General features: G+C 52.4%; 1 protein-coding gene across 1 annotated transcript in view; it reads left to right on the top strand.

Moving 5' to 3' along the window:
* Nucleotides 1–10,160: 10,160 nt before the first annotated feature.
* SNTG2 (syntrophin gamma 2) overlaps nucleotides 10,161–17,234 on the top strand; it is a 170,091-nt gene continuing 163,017 nt past the window's right edge. Inside the window, exon 1 of the mRNA XM_027077761.2 lies at nucleotides 10,161–10,306. Within this exon, the coding sequence (XP_026933562.1) occupies nucleotides 10,235–10,306 (72 nt within the window). The 5' untranslated portion in view covers nucleotides 10,161–10,234. The remainder of the gene's footprint in view (nucleotides 10,307–17,234) is intronic.

Here is a 17,234-nt window from a genome sequence, read left to right as displayed (position 1 = left end):
ACCATCATTTGCTGATCTTGCCATTTCTGTACCTACAGCTGTCCGCGGCTTCCAGAGTATTCTGTCACATGGGTGGTGGCCAGGACTCTGCTCGCTGCTGATCAATGAGTCACGGAAGAACAGGTTAAAAGCGGGGACCAGCGTGGGACCAGTGTTCTGCCAACGTGTGCCGGTGTCTACAAGCCGCAGGATGAGGTTCTCCGGGATGCATTCCTCACCAGAAATATGCTTAATACGGTGTTAACTTGGGCTGTGGAAATCACCACCATGAGGCATGTGACGGGTTGTGTTCAACATAAGAGACGCGCTGAAGTCCTGACCCCTAGTGCCTATGCAGGTGACTTTATTTGGAAATCGGGTCGATGAAAATAAAACACGCAGAGATGAGGTCATCCTAGGGTAATGAGAGCCCGAATCCAACACTCCTGGGTCCTCATACGGAGGCCGTGAGGACAGAGACAAGACAGGGGTGATGTGTCCACAGCCCAGGAGACCACAGCTGGTCAGCTCACGAGCGGCAAGGCTGTACCCCCGTGGCCCTGGGGGAGCCCCCCCAACACTGCGAGTTTCTGGTCAGACCCTTCTGGTCTGAGCTGTGAGGCAATAAAGGTTCATTGTTTTAAGCCACTCAGTGTTCTGACGGCCTGAGGCAGGAAATTAACAGATACCCCTGAAAGAAACCAGTAACATCAGGTACCTTTTAATCAATGCTTGCTTCCCAGAGTTCGGATGTTTTCTGCTTTCTTTACAAGGTAACCTACAGGGGTGCCTGCGCGGCTCAGTCAGTTAAGCATCTGACCTCAGCTCAAGCCACGATCTCACTGTGAGTTTGAGCCCCATGTCAGGCTCTGTGCTGACAGCTCAGAGCCTGGAGCCCGCTTTGGATTCCGTGTCTCCCTCTGTCTGCTCCTCCCGCTGCTTGCACTCTGTCTCTTGCATTGTCTCAAAAATAAATAAACATTAAAGAAAAAAAAGTTAAGCTGCAAACACCTTGAAAGAGATTTGATGCTGGGCTCATTCTCAAGGAAAATTTCTAGTAGACAGCTTCTAGTTTTCATTTCTAGTGTAGACCGTGTCTCCAGGGGTCACTTCTTCATTTCTTACATTTGCGATCTCTGTTCAAGGAAGGACACCCCTGCCCAGTCCCCCCTGTCACGCAGGGACATGACCTTGCCAGCAGTGGCTCAGCGGAGGGACTGTGAATTATATCACGGAGAATTAGCTCCTTCCATGAAGCTGCTACGGAAGAAAGCCATTCCCACTACATTTTCCATATTCACATATGAAAAAAAAAGGAGTGGGGCTCCTGAGGGCTCAGCCGGTTAAGCAACCAATCTCAGGTCATGATCTCACGAGCCCAGTCTCTGTGCTGACAGCTCGGAGCCTGGATGGAGCCTGCTTCAGATTCTCTCTCTCTCTCTCTCTCTCTCTCTGCCCCTCCCCAGCTCGTGCTCTGTCTCTGTCTCTCTCAAAATAAATAAATCAATTAAAAGAAATAAAAATAAAGGAAGTTCAGGGCAGTTTTCTCCTGTCCTATCTGGATGGTGCAGGGAAGACATAACCCTTGTCTTTATCACACTGATCTGGTCTGTAGGCCAGGAGGGTGTTGAGGTGGACGCCAGCGATGGGGGCTGGCCCCCCACTGGGGACGTGCACAGGAAGCAGGGAGAGACAGCCAAGTTCGCATCCCTGAGACCGTGCCACGTCTGGGGCCCCAGCCTGAACCCACTACTGTGCAAGGCCACCCCACGGCCTTTCCTCATGAAACCAACCAAGCATGGGCCTTTCATTTCTTCAGAGGCTCCTGACCCTGAGGGAGTCTTTCTTTCGGCCTGCTGCCCTAAGGCCTGACAGCCTCCCTGCAGAGCCCCAGGGGCACCAGGCCCCCCTCTACCCCCTCACTGCCCCAACACCTGCAGCCACAGTGCTTTTTCCATGTTTGGGGCCTTGACCCCAAGGGACACAGAGCCCAGCCGAGGGTGAAGCAAGCTGCCATGAATTTCCCAAGAAAATGCTCTCCTCCTACGTTTATGTTCATTTCAGCACTTTCCCTGGAGGTGTCGCTAAACGGGCAGAAGTCAGAGCAGAAAGGGCTCTGCAGAAAGTGTGTCCCTTTCTCCTGCTGTGTAACCACCTCCAGATGTGGGCCGTCCCCTCCCAACCTCGCTCCCTCCACGATCGTGCCGTCCAGCTGGCAAGAGCCGGTCACATGTCACAGGTGCAGCTGTGTCCCTCACAATCCGAATGGTGACCTTCTAGCCCCAAACCCTCAAGATGTGACCTTATCTGGACAGAGGGTTGTTGCAAATGTAATTAGTTAAGTTAACCTGAGGCCATTAGGACGGGCCCTAATCCAATACAATCCTTGTCTTAGGAAAAGGGGAAATTTGCAGACCGAGCAGGACAGCACCATCTGGAATTAGGCAGAAGTCTGGGGGTGCTTCTCCAGGCCGAGGCAGCAAGGACGGCCCGCCACCTGCCAGAGGTGGGGGACAGTCTCCCTCACATGTAAGGGCCCGGCCCAGCCGGCTCCTGGATCTCAGACTTCTGGCCCCAGAATGGGGGGAGGATATTCTATTGTTTAAGCCCTCAAATCGGCGGTACTTACGGCTGAGCCGGAAGCACACAAGTGGAGCTTACCCAGAATCAGGGAGCATGTGTTGGACGGGAGTGGGGAGCTGGGGGCGCGCAGTGGGGCACAGAGAGGCCGTGATATGGGCAAACACAGTTGCAGCAAACGCACACGAAGGGACAGCATGTCTCTTGATTCTCTTGACTACAACTCAGACAACATGAAAACATCATGAAAACCTTTCTGAAATGTGATTTAATTTTCACATAGAGTCTTAAATTTTTTTTAATGTTTATTTTTGAGAGAGACAGAGTGTGAGTGGGGGAGGGGCAGAGAGAGAGGGACACGCAGAATCTGAAGCAGCTCCAGGCTCCCAGCTGTCAGCACAGAGCCCGACGCGGAACTCGAACTCACAAACCGTGAGACCATGACCTGAGCTGAAGTTGGACACTCAACCGACTGAGGCACCCAGGCGCCCCTCATTTTCACATAGAGTCTTGAAAGTGCTCTTACTCAGATTTATTTTCAGAAATATTGATGTAAAGTTCAAAATTAAGGCAGAGATTTACACAAAATTATTCATTTAAATGTTATCATCAGTCTTCATGAAACTTAAAATTATGGAGTTTAAATTGGATAAATAACAATTTTACACACCTAAAAGTATCTTCCCACAATATATTATTTACAAAGAAGAAAGTGGCTGTAATGTAGACAACCCCAATGGATGCCAACGTGGTCGATGATCAGTGATCAGTGTTATAACTTCACCAGGAGTGAGACCAGGTCCTCCAGAGACATTTGCTGCCACTGACTCGTGGCTCATCCGAGAAGTTTCAGCTTACCCACCCAGTCTCAGCTGGGTAGAGCCTCCAGAGGACTGTCCCTGGGCTAATAGACCTTCAGGAAGATGGGTCCTTTGGGCTAACAGTCCTTTGGGAGGACCTGTCTTTTGGGCCAATAGGAGGGCCAGTCTGTCTCAGGGTGCAGCACAGAGCTTCCGGCTCCTGGCGGACCCTGGAAAAGAAGTTGGTTCCCATGGCTCAGTGATTGTCAATGGCCTGGCTGGTCTCAGTGCCAGCTGACTAGTTCAGCATCCCTGGAGTGCTCAGGAGTGAGGGCCCCCCAGTACCAGGACCACCCAGGACAGAGCACTTGTGTTCCCTGAGTTTGAAGTCCTGATGGGAAGGCAAAGATGTGTGCTTGTGGGCATGTGCCTGCATGTACCTGCGTGTGAATGCCTTCAGTTTACGCTAACACGAAGTCTTTTTTCTTTTAATTTTTAAATGTTTATTTTTAAATTTATTTTGAAAATTTTAATGTTTTTTTATTTGTTTTTTGAGAGAGAGCATGAGCTGGGAAGGGGCAGAGAGAGGGAGAGACACAGAATCTGAAGCAGGCTCCAGGCTCTGAGCTGTCAGCACAGAGCCTGACCTGGGGTTCGAATCCATGAACCGTGAGATCATGACCTGAGCTGAAGTTGGACGCTCAACTGACTGAGCCACCCGGGCACCTCCAAAATCGCTCTTAAAAATTTTTTTTTAAACATTTATTCATTTTGAGAGACAGAGAGAGACAGAGCATGAGCATGGGAGGGGCGAGAGGGAGACACAGAATCGGAAGCAGGCTCCAGGCTCCGAGCTGTCAGCACAGAGCCCGACGTGGGGCTCGAACTCATGGACTGTGAGATCATGACCTGAGCTGAAGTTGGACGCTCAACCGACTGAGCCACGCAGGCACCCCTAGACACATACATTTTTACATAAATCGTCTTAATTTCTGCTTTTCATAAAGTGCATTATGCAATGTTCACATTTTGTGACTTAACATTTTGTTCTCTTAACATACTGCAGACCTGTCTAATGCACATGAGCGGAGACCGACCTCAGAGTAACAGCCGCATAAGCGGTATGCACGGGCTGCATCTATTTCACCTCTCTTTATGCAAAAAGGTGGTACCTTCTTTTATTAATGAAGCTTAATAGATGTGTGCCCATGAGTGTTTTAATCACGAACTGTGATAAATTCTTAGGTACAGCATGGCTGAGTCAAAAAGCTTACAGATTAACCTCTTCAGCGCCTCACATGGGGAACCATTGCCTTCCAAAACTGTCTTCTGTATGTCTCCCTTTCTTGACTCTGCTTTCCAAAGACTCAAAGACCCTGCTTTTCTCTTCAAAGAGTTACAAGGAGATCCCATTCGGATCTGGCTTAGGGTCCACAGAACTGAAAATATATTTTTAGCTTTGCCTGGATTACTCCTGAATGACCATTGGGTGGTTTCTTACATCTTCCAGGGAAGGTGATCAACGTTTTAATTTTCCAAGTCTCCACTTGCAACGGGGCCTCCAGGTAATTACAAAAGACCTCCTCCTCTTTCATAAATCAAGTACTCACGTTGATAATCACTGAAGGTGCACCTGATACACGGTGACCTGACTGTGTGGGAATAGGGGCGTCATCACTGGAGCCTGGACAGGGCCGAGGGTGGGCGGGGCAAGGCCTTGGCAGAGCACTGGGAGTGAGGTGGAGGGAAGGCTGTGGTCGCCCCTGCAGCAGCCAGAGGGCAGGAGGGCTGAGCGAGGGGTACCAGTCTCCAAGGACCAGGAGAGGGAACAGTTTACTCTTCTCAGTGCAGGACACATTCCAAAGGGGTGAGAATATTCTAGCAGAGCACCAAGAGAAGGAGACAGAATACATAATTGCAAGAAAAGGCAAAGCGACAGCTTCCATAGTGCAACTGGGGCTTCTCTCCCCTCTGAGTGGACATCAGGAAGTCCTCTGGAGAAAGTGGAAGCAGAGAGTCTGCAGAAAAGCAGAAAGGGGGTAGATGTGATTGCAGGGTGATGGGGGAGTGGGGGGGGGGGCTCCAGCTCTTTTCTGGTTTCTGTCTGTGGGGTCAGGAAGCAAGATGGCAGCAGCAGAGGGAATGGGAGCAGAGGGGAAGGTAGGGAGAGAAAGGGGAGGGGAGTGCAGGGGAGGAGGAAGGAGAGAGAAGGAGCAAGGGAGGGGACGGGCAAGGGAGGGGTAGGGAAAGGTAAAGAGAGAGCAGAGAGGGGAGGCAGGAGAGGGGAAGGAGAGGGATAGGGAGGAAGGGAGCAGTGAGGGGAGGGACTGGAGGGGGGGCAGGGAGGGGGAGGGAAGGCTGGGGATCCAGGGCCTGGGGAGGGTGGAGAGCATTGTGCACAGCTTTGTGGTTTCCTGCAGGCTCAGGTGTGTGGGGACAGGTAAGGAATGCGGGTTGTGGTTTCTCCAGGCAGGCAGGTAAGACGGGGCAGGGCTGAAGGGGGGGGGGGGTAAGAATGGGCTGTAAGGGGCTGGTAGTGTTGGATCTCATTGGTCAAGCAGAACAGGGGAGAAGTGGACACTTGTTGAGGGGGGGGTCAGTGGGTGGCGGTGAGGACAGGTTCCAGTCCTTGACTGGACGTGTGGAGTGAGATACCTGGGACTGACAGGTCAGTGAGCTGGAGGGAAGGACCAGGGTCTGGAAGGGAGGGCTGCTGTGCGGGGGCAGGTACCACATCACGTGGTGGGTGGGGCAGTGGCCCAGGTGAGGACCCTGGTGGGGCTGGGGGCTGGGGGCGGTGGGCAGGGTACTGATCCTTGACATGGTTCCCTGATTAATGCCAAGCCCTCCCGATTCCCCTGTCTGCTGCTCCCTGTGCTGTGCATCTGACTGAGGCGGGACCCGCCCTTCCCGTCCTGTCCTCCATGGAACACAGTGTATCACACAAGTTCTGTCCCTAGTGTGGAATAAATAATGAATGAATGAGATAAGTGACCACTTCATCAGGTCACGAAGCAAAGGAACCCCATATGCCTTGGTTACGGCTAGGTGTTTGATGAGAGCACTTTCTTATAAAGAACGATCTATGGACCACAAATAATGTTCTGTAGGAACAAGTGAATAAATCGTAAGTTCCGACTTCTCAAAATTCATATACTTTATACATTTCTAAAGTACTTATTAAGAGAATGAAAGCATTGAGAAGATAACCTTATAATTATCTTTATCACGGCCAAAGTTGAGAACCATATAAAGTTGTTCAAATACTTACATTCATCTTCCTTAAGCCTGTGAAAATCTAAGTATCTCTGTGTTCAGTAACTGATTCTCTCCTCAGAGCCTCTGCACACTTACATAACTGAAAATAAGGGTTGAGTACTTGGTTATGAGTCAAGCCTAAATATATTCACACTTTATTTCTATTTGGAGACCATTCTAAAAATTGAAGTGCATATTTGAATATTCCAGTGCCTACTAGATATTCTTTAATATCTTCTCCAAATATCTTACTCAGGTAAGGATATGGTGACTTAATGCGTCGTGCGCTCATTTATTCATTCTCAAAAATACTTAACACGCGTATGTGAAGAAACTCGCTTGTGGACATTTGTATGACCTGGGTAAGAAGACGTCAGCAGTGCCCCTGGGGAGGGAGGTACTCTTGTGTCAGGATCCGCTGGACGCCCGTGAGGACCCACCGCTCTTATGTCAGTCGTACCCCGGCATCTGCGGAAGCACCTGTGCGCTGAGCAGCCCTCGGCCAACAGCGGCTGACAAAATACCGCAAACTACAAGCGGCAAAAGATACAAAGATTCACACAGTTTTAGGCATTCACTTGGGCCCGTGGACACTGGTGCTATCACAGGGACGAAGTCCTCTGAGAGGTGAGGCCACCCCCCAGATGCCCCCAGAGGCCCCGGGAGAAATTTCCATATGATAATCCAGGTCCCCTGCTGTGGAAGCCTTTACTTTCTCTCCTTTCCTTTTTCCTTTCTCTGAGTAGCTGTGAGCATGGATGACCTCACACCTTTCTTTATAATGTAACACTACCGTCTTTCCGAAAGAGCCTCAAAGACAGTATTCACTTCAACTCCTTAGCATATAAATATCAACACATTTCCACAACAGTGTGTGAGTTTCAGACATGATTCATATACGTATCAGTTTTGAAAGGCTTACTCGATCACAAATGATGTTCTTTTCTTAAATAACTAATAAACTTTCTTTACTCTCCAGAAAATTTTCACAGTTTAAACGACACCAAGAAATTATGTCGTATACAAACATATTTCTTCTGTAGCAAATATGGTTTTAAACCCACACAAGAGTCTGCGGCTTGCAGCTACGCTGGGGAAACCTGTATTTGATCATCCCTCTGAAATCGAGCAAATGTAAAAGCTGAATCAAATACGAGTAAGTTGTGACTGAGGAGAAGAAACGGCAGGACCGGTCGGCTGGCTGGAGACGTGGGAGAGAAGGGGGGCTTCTGAGGTTCCTGTGTCAGAGCTCACGGAGGCTCAGTGCCTGCTGCGGTCCAAGGGCTCTGGGGACATAGAAACTGCCTTCCCACAGCTCTGGGGACATACAAACCTCAGCTCCATGCTACCAAAATGACCAGGACTTGAAAAGACTGAGGCCACGAGAAAAGAAACCACAGCAGAGGTGGAGCTGTGGTGTCCTGTGTGGCTTTGCACCCGGTCCTCGGAGCTGCTGGAGGAATAGGGGCCACACGCAGAGGCCAAGGACCAGGACAAGGTTGGCACAGGCCGTGTGAGGCAAGGCGGGGCTGACAGGGGCCTGTGTGTTTGGGGCCACCGAGCTGATGTGCGGTGGAAGAGACACTGAGAGCTTGGTTAGACACCGGGGGACTGTGTAAATTGTAAATGTAACTGAGGATCTGCCCCTGATGGAAAAGGGGGACAGAGCTCCAAAGGCGGCAGCTGGGAAAACTCTGCACTCTTTGCAAACGCTTTCTTACATGCAACTTCAAATAATGCTCTCTCATGCTTCCTCGTCCATTATTCTAGATTTTGCTGTGGACAAAAGTACTACAATATCCCTTGCCAGTCCATCCAAGACACTTATTTTCCTTGGGGCCTACCGTGCCAGGGATAGAAAGAAGACCAGATTTCTGCACGTGTACTGCAATGTTACTCACAACAGCCAGAATACCGAGAGATCCTGCGTCCATCGGTGGTTGTATATATGGACAGAGAAGATGTGGGTGTGTGCGTGTATGTATGTCATACCTACGATATATATGCTGTAGACACATATTTGTGCATAGGTGTATATGAACATGTATGTTTGTATGTATATATATATATGTGTGTATATGCATATACATATATATATGATGAAATATTCAGCCATGAGAAAGAAGGAAATCTTGCCAGTTCCAGCAACATGGATGGACTTTGAGGAATTATGTGCAGTGAAGTAAGTGAGACATAGAAAGAGAAATACTGTCTAATCTCACACCGTGGAATCTAAAAAGAAGCAAAGAGGGGTCTGGGGTGGGGGTGGGAAATGGGGACACGCTGGTCAGAGAGCAGTGAGTTGTAGGGAGTCTAATGAACAGCATGGTGACTACAGGTGTTAATACTGTACTCCACACTTGGACGTTGGTGAGAGAGTAGAGATTTAAGTGTTCTCACCACCAGAAAGAAGTGGCAATTTTGTGACCTGGAGGGTTTAGCTAATGCTAGGGTGGTGATCACACTGCAGTATAGAAGTGCATCAGATCAACACCACATACACCTTAAACGTACACAGGGTTACTTCAAGTACATCTCAGTAAAGCTGGAAAAAAAAACTCAGGTTGGAATCTGATGTTTGTTCAGTATATACCCCCCCCCCCCCCCCCCCAGCCCTCCTCCGTCAGGCGGTCTAGGGACTTAGCCTGGGGCCTCTTCCAGGCCTGGGCAGAGAGAGGAAGGGGGATCCCGGGCAGGAAGAGCCCCTCGTATGCAGGCTCCGCCCAGCAGGGCCCACGCGGCCAGGCACGTGGGGCTCAGAAAGGGAGGAAGACCCTTGGTTGCTTCTTTACAGGTTGGGGGCCTTGTGTTTTTGCGTTTCTTCCCCAAATGTGTCTCAAATCCACATTTGCATTTAAACGAGGAGTGTTTGGGTCTACACCGCCAGTGTTACCGGCCGAGAGCCGTTTCCGCGGAGCCCCGGGCTGGGGGCTGGGACCGGACTCGGGACTGGACTGGGCCCAGGGCGGGGAGGCCGGGGCGCCACGGAGCGGTGACCTCCGTGTTCGGGCTGGACGAGTGCTTGGGGAAGAGCCGAGGCTTCCGCGCGCTTTCCTTCGCGGGACGGTCCCCGGGGTCCCACGTCACCTGCGGTGAGACCGGCGACGGCACTGGGGTGCGGTGGGGTGGTGGGTCCCCAGGGACCCGAAAAGCAGCGGGGCTGTACCGAGTGAGGGCGGGGAGGGCGGAGGGGAGCCCCCCAATCAGACACCCTGGAGAAGGACGCGAAGGGGCGCCCAGCCCGGGGTGGGGGCGCTCGCCTCGCGCCCGAGGGAGCGGAGCATCCAAGCTCTCCCACCCTTCCCGCCCCCCGTGCGGCCCTAGTGCCCCTCCTGACCCCAGCCGGATGCGCTCCCCCGGCCCGGCCCGGCCCCCGTACGCCCGCTCCGCCTCGGACCCCTGCCCCCCCCCCACCCCCGCGGGAGCGCCACGTGCCCCTGCCCCGCCCGTGCGCCGGCCCCGCCCACCCGGAACGCAGCGCGCCCCTCCCCCCGGGGGCGGGCCCACGTGGGCGGAGCGAGGAACGCCCCTCCCCCTGCCGCCCAGCCCGGGAGGGGCGCGGACCAGCCGCCCGCGGGACCCTCGGACGCTGGCGGGGGCCCCGGCGCTGGGCGGCCATGAGTGCGCACGGCCCGCCGCCCCCCGCCGCCCCCAGCGGCCGCCCCGACCACCTGCTGGAGCCCGCGCGGGTGAGTACGGCTCCTCGGCGCCCCCTCCGCCCCCCCGCTCCCCGTCTCCCACTCCGTGCCCCTCGCCCGCGGCGTCCACCTCGGCTTCCCGCGCCCCTTCGCCTACCCGCGCCCCGTCCTCTCCGTGCACCCCTTCCCGCACCCCTTCTCTTAGCCCTTCCGCTCCGCGAGTTCCCCTCCCCTCCCCGCGCACCCCCTCCCGCGCCCCTTCCCCTCCCTGCCTCGCCTTCCAGTGCCCCGTCCTCTCCGCGCGCCCCTTCCCCTCCCCGCCTCGCCTTCCCCTCCCCGCCTCGCCTTCCCCTCCCCGCCTCGCCTTCCCCTCCCCGCCTCGCCTTCCAGTGTCCCGTCCTCTCCGCTCACCCCTTCCCCTCCTCTCCCCACGTCCTTTCCCCTTCCCTCCCCCTTACCCTCGGCTCCCCTTCCCGCACCCCTTCTTTTAGCCTTTCCGCTCCGCGAGTCCCCCTCCGCCCCCCGCGCCCCTTCCCCTCCCCCGCGCCCCTTCCCCTCCTCCTCCCCGCGCCCCTTCCCTCCCCCTCCCCGCGCCCCTTCCCCTCCCCCTCCCCGCGCCCCTTCCCCTCCCCGCTCCCACCTAGCCTTTCAGCGCCCAGTCCTCACCGCGCACCCCTTCCCGCACTCCTTTTCTTACCCCTTCCCCTCCGCGAGTCTCCCTCCGCCTCCCGCGCCCCCTCCCACACCTTCCCCCTTCCTTCTCTGTCATCTGGAGCAGCCGGTGCCGGTGGGCGGGCTCGGGGACCTCGGCCACAGTGGGCGCTCACCTCCTGGCCGCCTCTGTCCGCACCCCAATACCCCGGCTGGAAACTGGATTTGCTGTCTGACGTCCCGAAGGGCTGGCAGGAAGCGCGGGGGCGCCCTGGGCCATGGGAACGGGGGTTTTCCAGAATCGGGCGTTTGGGGTTGGCTGGTTCCTTCGTGCGAGCGACTCCGGGTCCGGGGGTTTGGGGCCCGGGGGCCCGCGTCCCGGTTGCGGCCGGGTGGGGGTCGGTCCCAGTTTGCCCCCCCCCCCGTACCCCTTTGTCTCTCCGGTGCCGGGGACACCCACAGCCCCGTGCGCCGTATTCGGATTTGGAACATGGACGCTGTTGGGACCCCCTATTCCAGTCCCTCGTTCAAACAGCCCCCTGCCAGCTTCGTATGTTTGAATAGCTGAACTATTGACAGAAAACAGAAATGTTGGCACAAACAAAAACGGAAAGTTCTTGGAAGCCTTCAAGTTGCCACCCACAGCATAACCGAGCTTCCTGGAAACAGTTTAGGAAAGCAGCGGATTATCAGGAGCCTCAGGAGGCTCTCTGGAGACACTGAAGTGGTTCATGCAGGTGTCACAGCAGCACCCCTGTGGGGCTCGCCCCCACGTCCCCTCACCCCGTGGACGCCGGTGAGAACCCAGGATACACTGGCTGTACTTTTCGGGGTACCTGACAAGTGTTTTCAGAGATGGTCACGGGTTCTGATGCTTCTGAACTAGGGCAGGAGTAGTAACTATGATTGTTTTTCTCAATCTGTGAATAGATGCCTTTTCCATCACGTTATGCATTTCTGGGATATTGTTACAAAATCTTAAAACTCCATCCCAGATAAAGTTCTGTGTGTATTTTTAAAGTACTTTGTGACATGAACCGCTCTCCAGCCACTGCGGGTGGCGATTAAACCCGACAAGATGTGCTTGTAGTAAGTGGCCGTAAACTGCTTAAGGAAATACAGACGCTCGAGCCAGAAGCTTTCATTTTAGTGCTGCTTCGAATTTTAAAGCGATTCCCCCCATGGTTAGAATTGTACGTTTTCCTTGAGGTATTTTTCCCAACAAGTCCTGTTTATAACCGTTGCTCTTGTAGTGGAAGAATCGAGTGGATTTATCATCATTGACCCAGTTGATGAATTATTGGCAGTGACTGTGGCTTTTAAAAACTGTATCAACTGCAAGTCGCCCGATGAGTAGTCTCCACTGTGCCAAGTGTTGATTCCTCTAAGGTGCTAAATTTGGGCTGTGCTAGTCGAGATGGAGTCTATTCACCAGTTTGCATAAGATGTGATTAGTGCTTTCTTTGTAAGAAGAGCCTTGATTATATGATACAACCTAAGTGAATTATACTTGCAAGTAAGCTCTTGTTAGGGTTGGAGGCCAAATATTAGAATCGTGATGGGCAGCGTGGTAAGGGCGAGAATAATAACTTTGGGTACGTAAACAGCAAGCTGTTCTCAGTGCTCCACTGGGCTGCAGTGTAGGTGAAGCTTCAGATTCCTCTCTGTTTAAACCCATCTAAGTATCCCGTTTACATGTTATCCTTAAAAACATGAGCATCCAGAGCGTGTAATCATGGCTTAGGTATGGGAAACGGCACTATACGTGTTGGATGGTCATTAATTTTTACTGGGATGATTGGGGTCCAGACAACCACGCAGAATTATGAATTTTTGTGTCAGTAACTTTACGTAATGTCATTGAATTTGCATAGCTATTCCATCCTTTCTGTTAAGGAAGGAACTCCGTGCTTCTGATGAGAAAGATTGATGACAAAAAAGAAACTCGTTTTAAGCGCATTGTATTTCTAGTGGCAGATATTTTTTCGGAAGTCACAAATGCAGCACAATCTTTGCAAGGACTGGTTGCTTGAATCGTGGGAACCTGGCCAAACGTGAATGTCTCTTCCTTTGCAGTCCCTTTTCCATAGCTGTTCCATGGTCTGCTCCCTCTGGGTTCTGCCAGTACAGGTGCGAGGGCCCCTGGCTCCCCACCTCCCCACCCCTGCTAAAGTGCATTGCTGGACCCGGGCTCCCCCACCCCCCACCCCTGCTAAAGTGCATTGCTGGACCCCAGCTCCCCCACCCCCCACCCCTGCTAAATGCATTGCTGGACCCCAGCTCCCCCACCCCCCACCCCTGCTAAATGCATTGCTGGACCCCGGCTCCCCCACCCCCCACCCCTGCTAAAGTGCATTGCTGGACCCGGGCTCCCCCACCCCCCACCCCTGCTAAAGTGCATTGCTGGACCCCAGCTCCCCCACCCCCACCCCTGCTGAAGTGCATTGCTCGAGAAGCAGCAGTGCAGTGGAAGAGTGTGCTCTGCTTCTAGGGTCCAAGGCTGCTGCTGGCGGTTGGTGCCGAGAGCACATTCTGGGTGCCCGAATAGCAACACTGTCCAGTCCAAGGGGCTGGAAGCACGAAGCCGCGTGGCGTGGGCCAGCAGCGCGCCTGCTGTTGTGTGCGATGAGCTTGCCCCTGGAAAGGTGAGAACAGGTCGCTTAAACGTGCGGTTGGTAATTAGAGATGTGAATTACTGTGGGAGGTCATGTACGCGTGCGACCCCCCACCCCCACCCCCGGCAAGGCGGTCCCTTCGTTTTATGCTTTTGTTACGTGTTTCTTCTCCTTGCTGACTCATCTTTGGTTTCAACTGTGGAATTTCTGGTGAGGTCTGTGACATCATAAGCAAGATTCACGTAATTTAAAATGAGGAATCAGATTTTATCAGGAGATGTAATTGCCAGTGAACATTTTAACAAGATCCGAGTTAGAGACATGCTTATTTATCGAAAACCCTAGAGGTTGAAATCCCCTTGTTTCCCAAACATACGTACGCGGGACGACAACCTTTTACAGCAGCAGGTCCGTCTGATACCTGAACAGAGACCTGGATTTTAAAACTCCCAACTTTAAGTAGCTCCGCTTCCCAGGATGCCCCTGAGACCTGCGTTGGGAGAGGCTGACTGTATTCCATCAGGGAAGGACTCACTTACTCGGGCTCCTGGCTCCTTTCTGACGGGAAGGAGGGAGGACAGTCTGTGCTGTTGGCTGAGGAGGAATTAACTTAGGTGGGCGTTTCGCCCAGACCCTAGAGCTTACCTGTCCCTGGGGGCAGCACCTGGTGACCTCAGGCCCAGAAAGGACAGTTCCGGAAGGGGAGGGGCCCTCCATGGCTGTCTGTGTCCTGTTGGCAGGGGGCAGGCCCTTCCCCCCCACCCCCTGTAGTGAGTACAGCCGTACAGCCGGTGGTGTTCGTCCCTCTGGTGTCTCACCCGAAGAATGTGCTGTTTGGGTGCCCAGGGTGGTTTTGAATCTCTGATGCAGCACCTGCTATTTAAATAGAACCGACAGGTATTTTACTGAGATAAGGAAGGGTGAAAAATGCCTGAGAAGGTCCAGAAGAAACGTATTTGCATTTTAAAGGGGCCGGTACTTGTGGTTACCCTCAGGCTGGTCACCTCGTCCTGTCGTCCAGGCGGTGGTTTTGGATGAAAGGCTTCAGATTCTTTCCGGTGAACAGTAGATGTCACTTGTCCCCCCAGTCCGTGCCCACACTGAAGCCGCTCGACCTCTCCTACTTCTGTGTCAAAGACTAAACCTCCCTGCTCTTGGGGACCCAGAGCCGTGAGGCCTGACCCCTCGCCCCTGAAGCCTGCCCTTCCGGACCGTGCTGATCCCACATCTGCTTTGATGCCGAACAGTTATGATTTTGTGATTTTTCAACTAAAGTCATTGGGTAAAATAGTTGTGTTTTCTAAAGTGTCTGCTGTTTTAGAGCCTGTAAATGTTATTAATTAGCTATGCTTAATTAAGCAAAGAATGAAGATTTAGGGAAATAAACCTGTCTCCACTTAAAGGAATGCCGGGCTGACGGGGCTGGGTTCTAACGAGCCTGGTGCCGCGCCGGTTAGTTGTTGGGAACGAATAAATCGGACCATACCGTTGACATTTGACATTGACTCTCCTTAGTTTTGATAGTTATTTTGAACTCTTTTGAAATTTGGACAGATACCGTTTTGTTACAGCACTGAATTGCACTATTATGGAAACAGTCACACAAAATGTGCAAGTTCAGCATCGTAAATACCGTCATGCTCATTAACATCCACTCTTTATTTTTCACGCATCTTTGTTAGACTCCAGCTCGGGAGGACAGACATCCCTCGGGTACCCAGCGGGTTAGTAATTGCATTGAAGAGTTAACTAATGAGGAATTAACTGTGATTATTTATGTTTTAATCAAAAATGGTTTAAATGACACACTGCATTTAGAATTAAATCCCATCTAGAATGAATGTTCCTGACAAGCAGATATTTTATTGTCTGTTTTATGAATTATTGTTGGTAAAAATGTAACCACAGAAATGCACCCAAATTCCATATGAGAATGTTTTTATTCTTTGAGTTAGCGTTTAGAAAAATAATCTGTATTTATAAAGTGTGACATAACTCTCAGTTATTCCTATCAAAAATTATAACCCCTTCCACGGAAAATAAGTACTTTATGGTTAGCAGTGTTCACAGCAAACCTTGGAGGACGAGCTTCCGGAAACTGAACGCAAGGGCTCTGGAACGTTCTTTAATGGGGAAGCCGGCTTCCCTTTCTAAAACAGAACTACGAGATGAAGGGGGCCTGAGCCCTGTGCCGTCTTTCCCTCAGTCTGAGCGCTGCCCACAGCTGCCTCTGTGCTCAGCCTCCGTCCCTGAGACACGAGGGCCCTGTGGGTCCCCAGACCTCAGCCTGTGGGAAGCAGCAGTGGCTTCCAGCTCCCTCCGGACACACCCCTGTCCCACATCACAGCCTCTGCTTCACCCCTTCCTCCTTGGGGTCTTTGGGTGACCAGCCCTCCATTAGCCTTCCGGGGTAACCTCCCCCTGCTTAGGGTACCCACCACCCGGACACTGGACACCACTGGCACCCCCAGGCTGTGTCCTCAGCCACTCAGCTCAAGCTCAGACCTCTGTGTCTGTGGCCTGGCTCTTCAGTTACCATCCCCCAAACCAGTCTCATAATCTCAGTCCTGAAACCCGGTTGCCTTTCTGTGTTTTCGTGTCAGAGAGTCATATAGCACCACCCACAGAGCACATGGCAGTGTCCAGACCCTGCCCTCTGAAGCTTTGGAGGCACCCATGTGCCTTCTGGCTGCCTCAGACCCTTTGCTCATGCTGCATCCCAACCCTCACCTCAGTCCCAGCCTCCCGTTAGCTCTGCTAATTCCCAGTGGCTGCGGCAGCCCTGCTCCTCCCTGATGGCCGCTCCCTCCTCTTCTGCGGCCAAAGCCCTGGCTCCGTCCAGGCGTTCGATGCTCCCAGGCCTTGTGGGCCTCGTTCCCATCCACACGGTCGGTGCTTCTAGGCCGCATGGGCCTTGTTACAATGGCCAGGTTACGATTTGAACCAACCTAAGTCATGATTGCCTTTAGAAAGGCATGTCTGCAGCTTGGCCAGTGATGCTGTTTAGGAGCGAATGCGAGTATTTCCCTTTCTCTTAGAAAGAGCCAGAAGACTTGGCTACTCATACACGCGGAGTGTAGCCGCTGACAAGCACACGCCCTCCTGATCATGTACATACCTGCGTCCGGGTGTGATTCTGTGAGTGGGAGGGAAAAGTTCTGATTCTGGCCTTTATGCTGAGAATTTATTTTACATTTATCATTAGCTGTTTTGGGTTTGAATAAAATCGCACCTTTTATTTTTGTGTTAGCAACATTCTAACATCGCTTTGACAAATGAGTAGAACTCTTAATGGTAAAATATAGTTTATTCTGTTCCTCGTTTCTATCCTGCTGAATATTACCCTTAATGATTTCTCTTCAGATGGGTGTACTTTACCAAATGGCTCATTGTAATTATCTTTTCAAATGTTTATTTGTTTATTTTTGATAACTTATTGTCAAGTTGGCCAACATACTGTATGCAGTGTGCTCTTGGCTTTGAGAGTACGTTCCCGTGGTTCATCGCTTACCCACGACACCCGGTGCTCATCCCAACAAGTGCCCTCCTCAGTGCCCATCACCCATTTTCCCTAAGTGTCACGGACTGAGAAATATAAAATTACCTCTCGTGCCGTAAACCCCAGGACATTCAGAACCCGATGAGTTAGAAGCAGTCCTTCTAGAAAGGCGTGCGGTGTCGATGCATCATCACGGGCCCATGTTATCTTGATG

Source organism: Acinonyx jubatus, chromosome A3 (assembly GCF_027475565.1).
Source record: "Acinonyx jubatus isolate Ajub_Pintada_27869175 chromosome A3, VMU_Ajub_asm_v1.0, whole genome shotgun sequence".
In the NCBI taxonomy this organism is placed as follows: domain Eukaryota; kingdom Metazoa; phylum Chordata; class Mammalia; order Carnivora; family Felidae; genus Acinonyx; species Acinonyx jubatus.
This window is presented reverse-complemented; position numbering and strand designations above follow the sequence as displayed.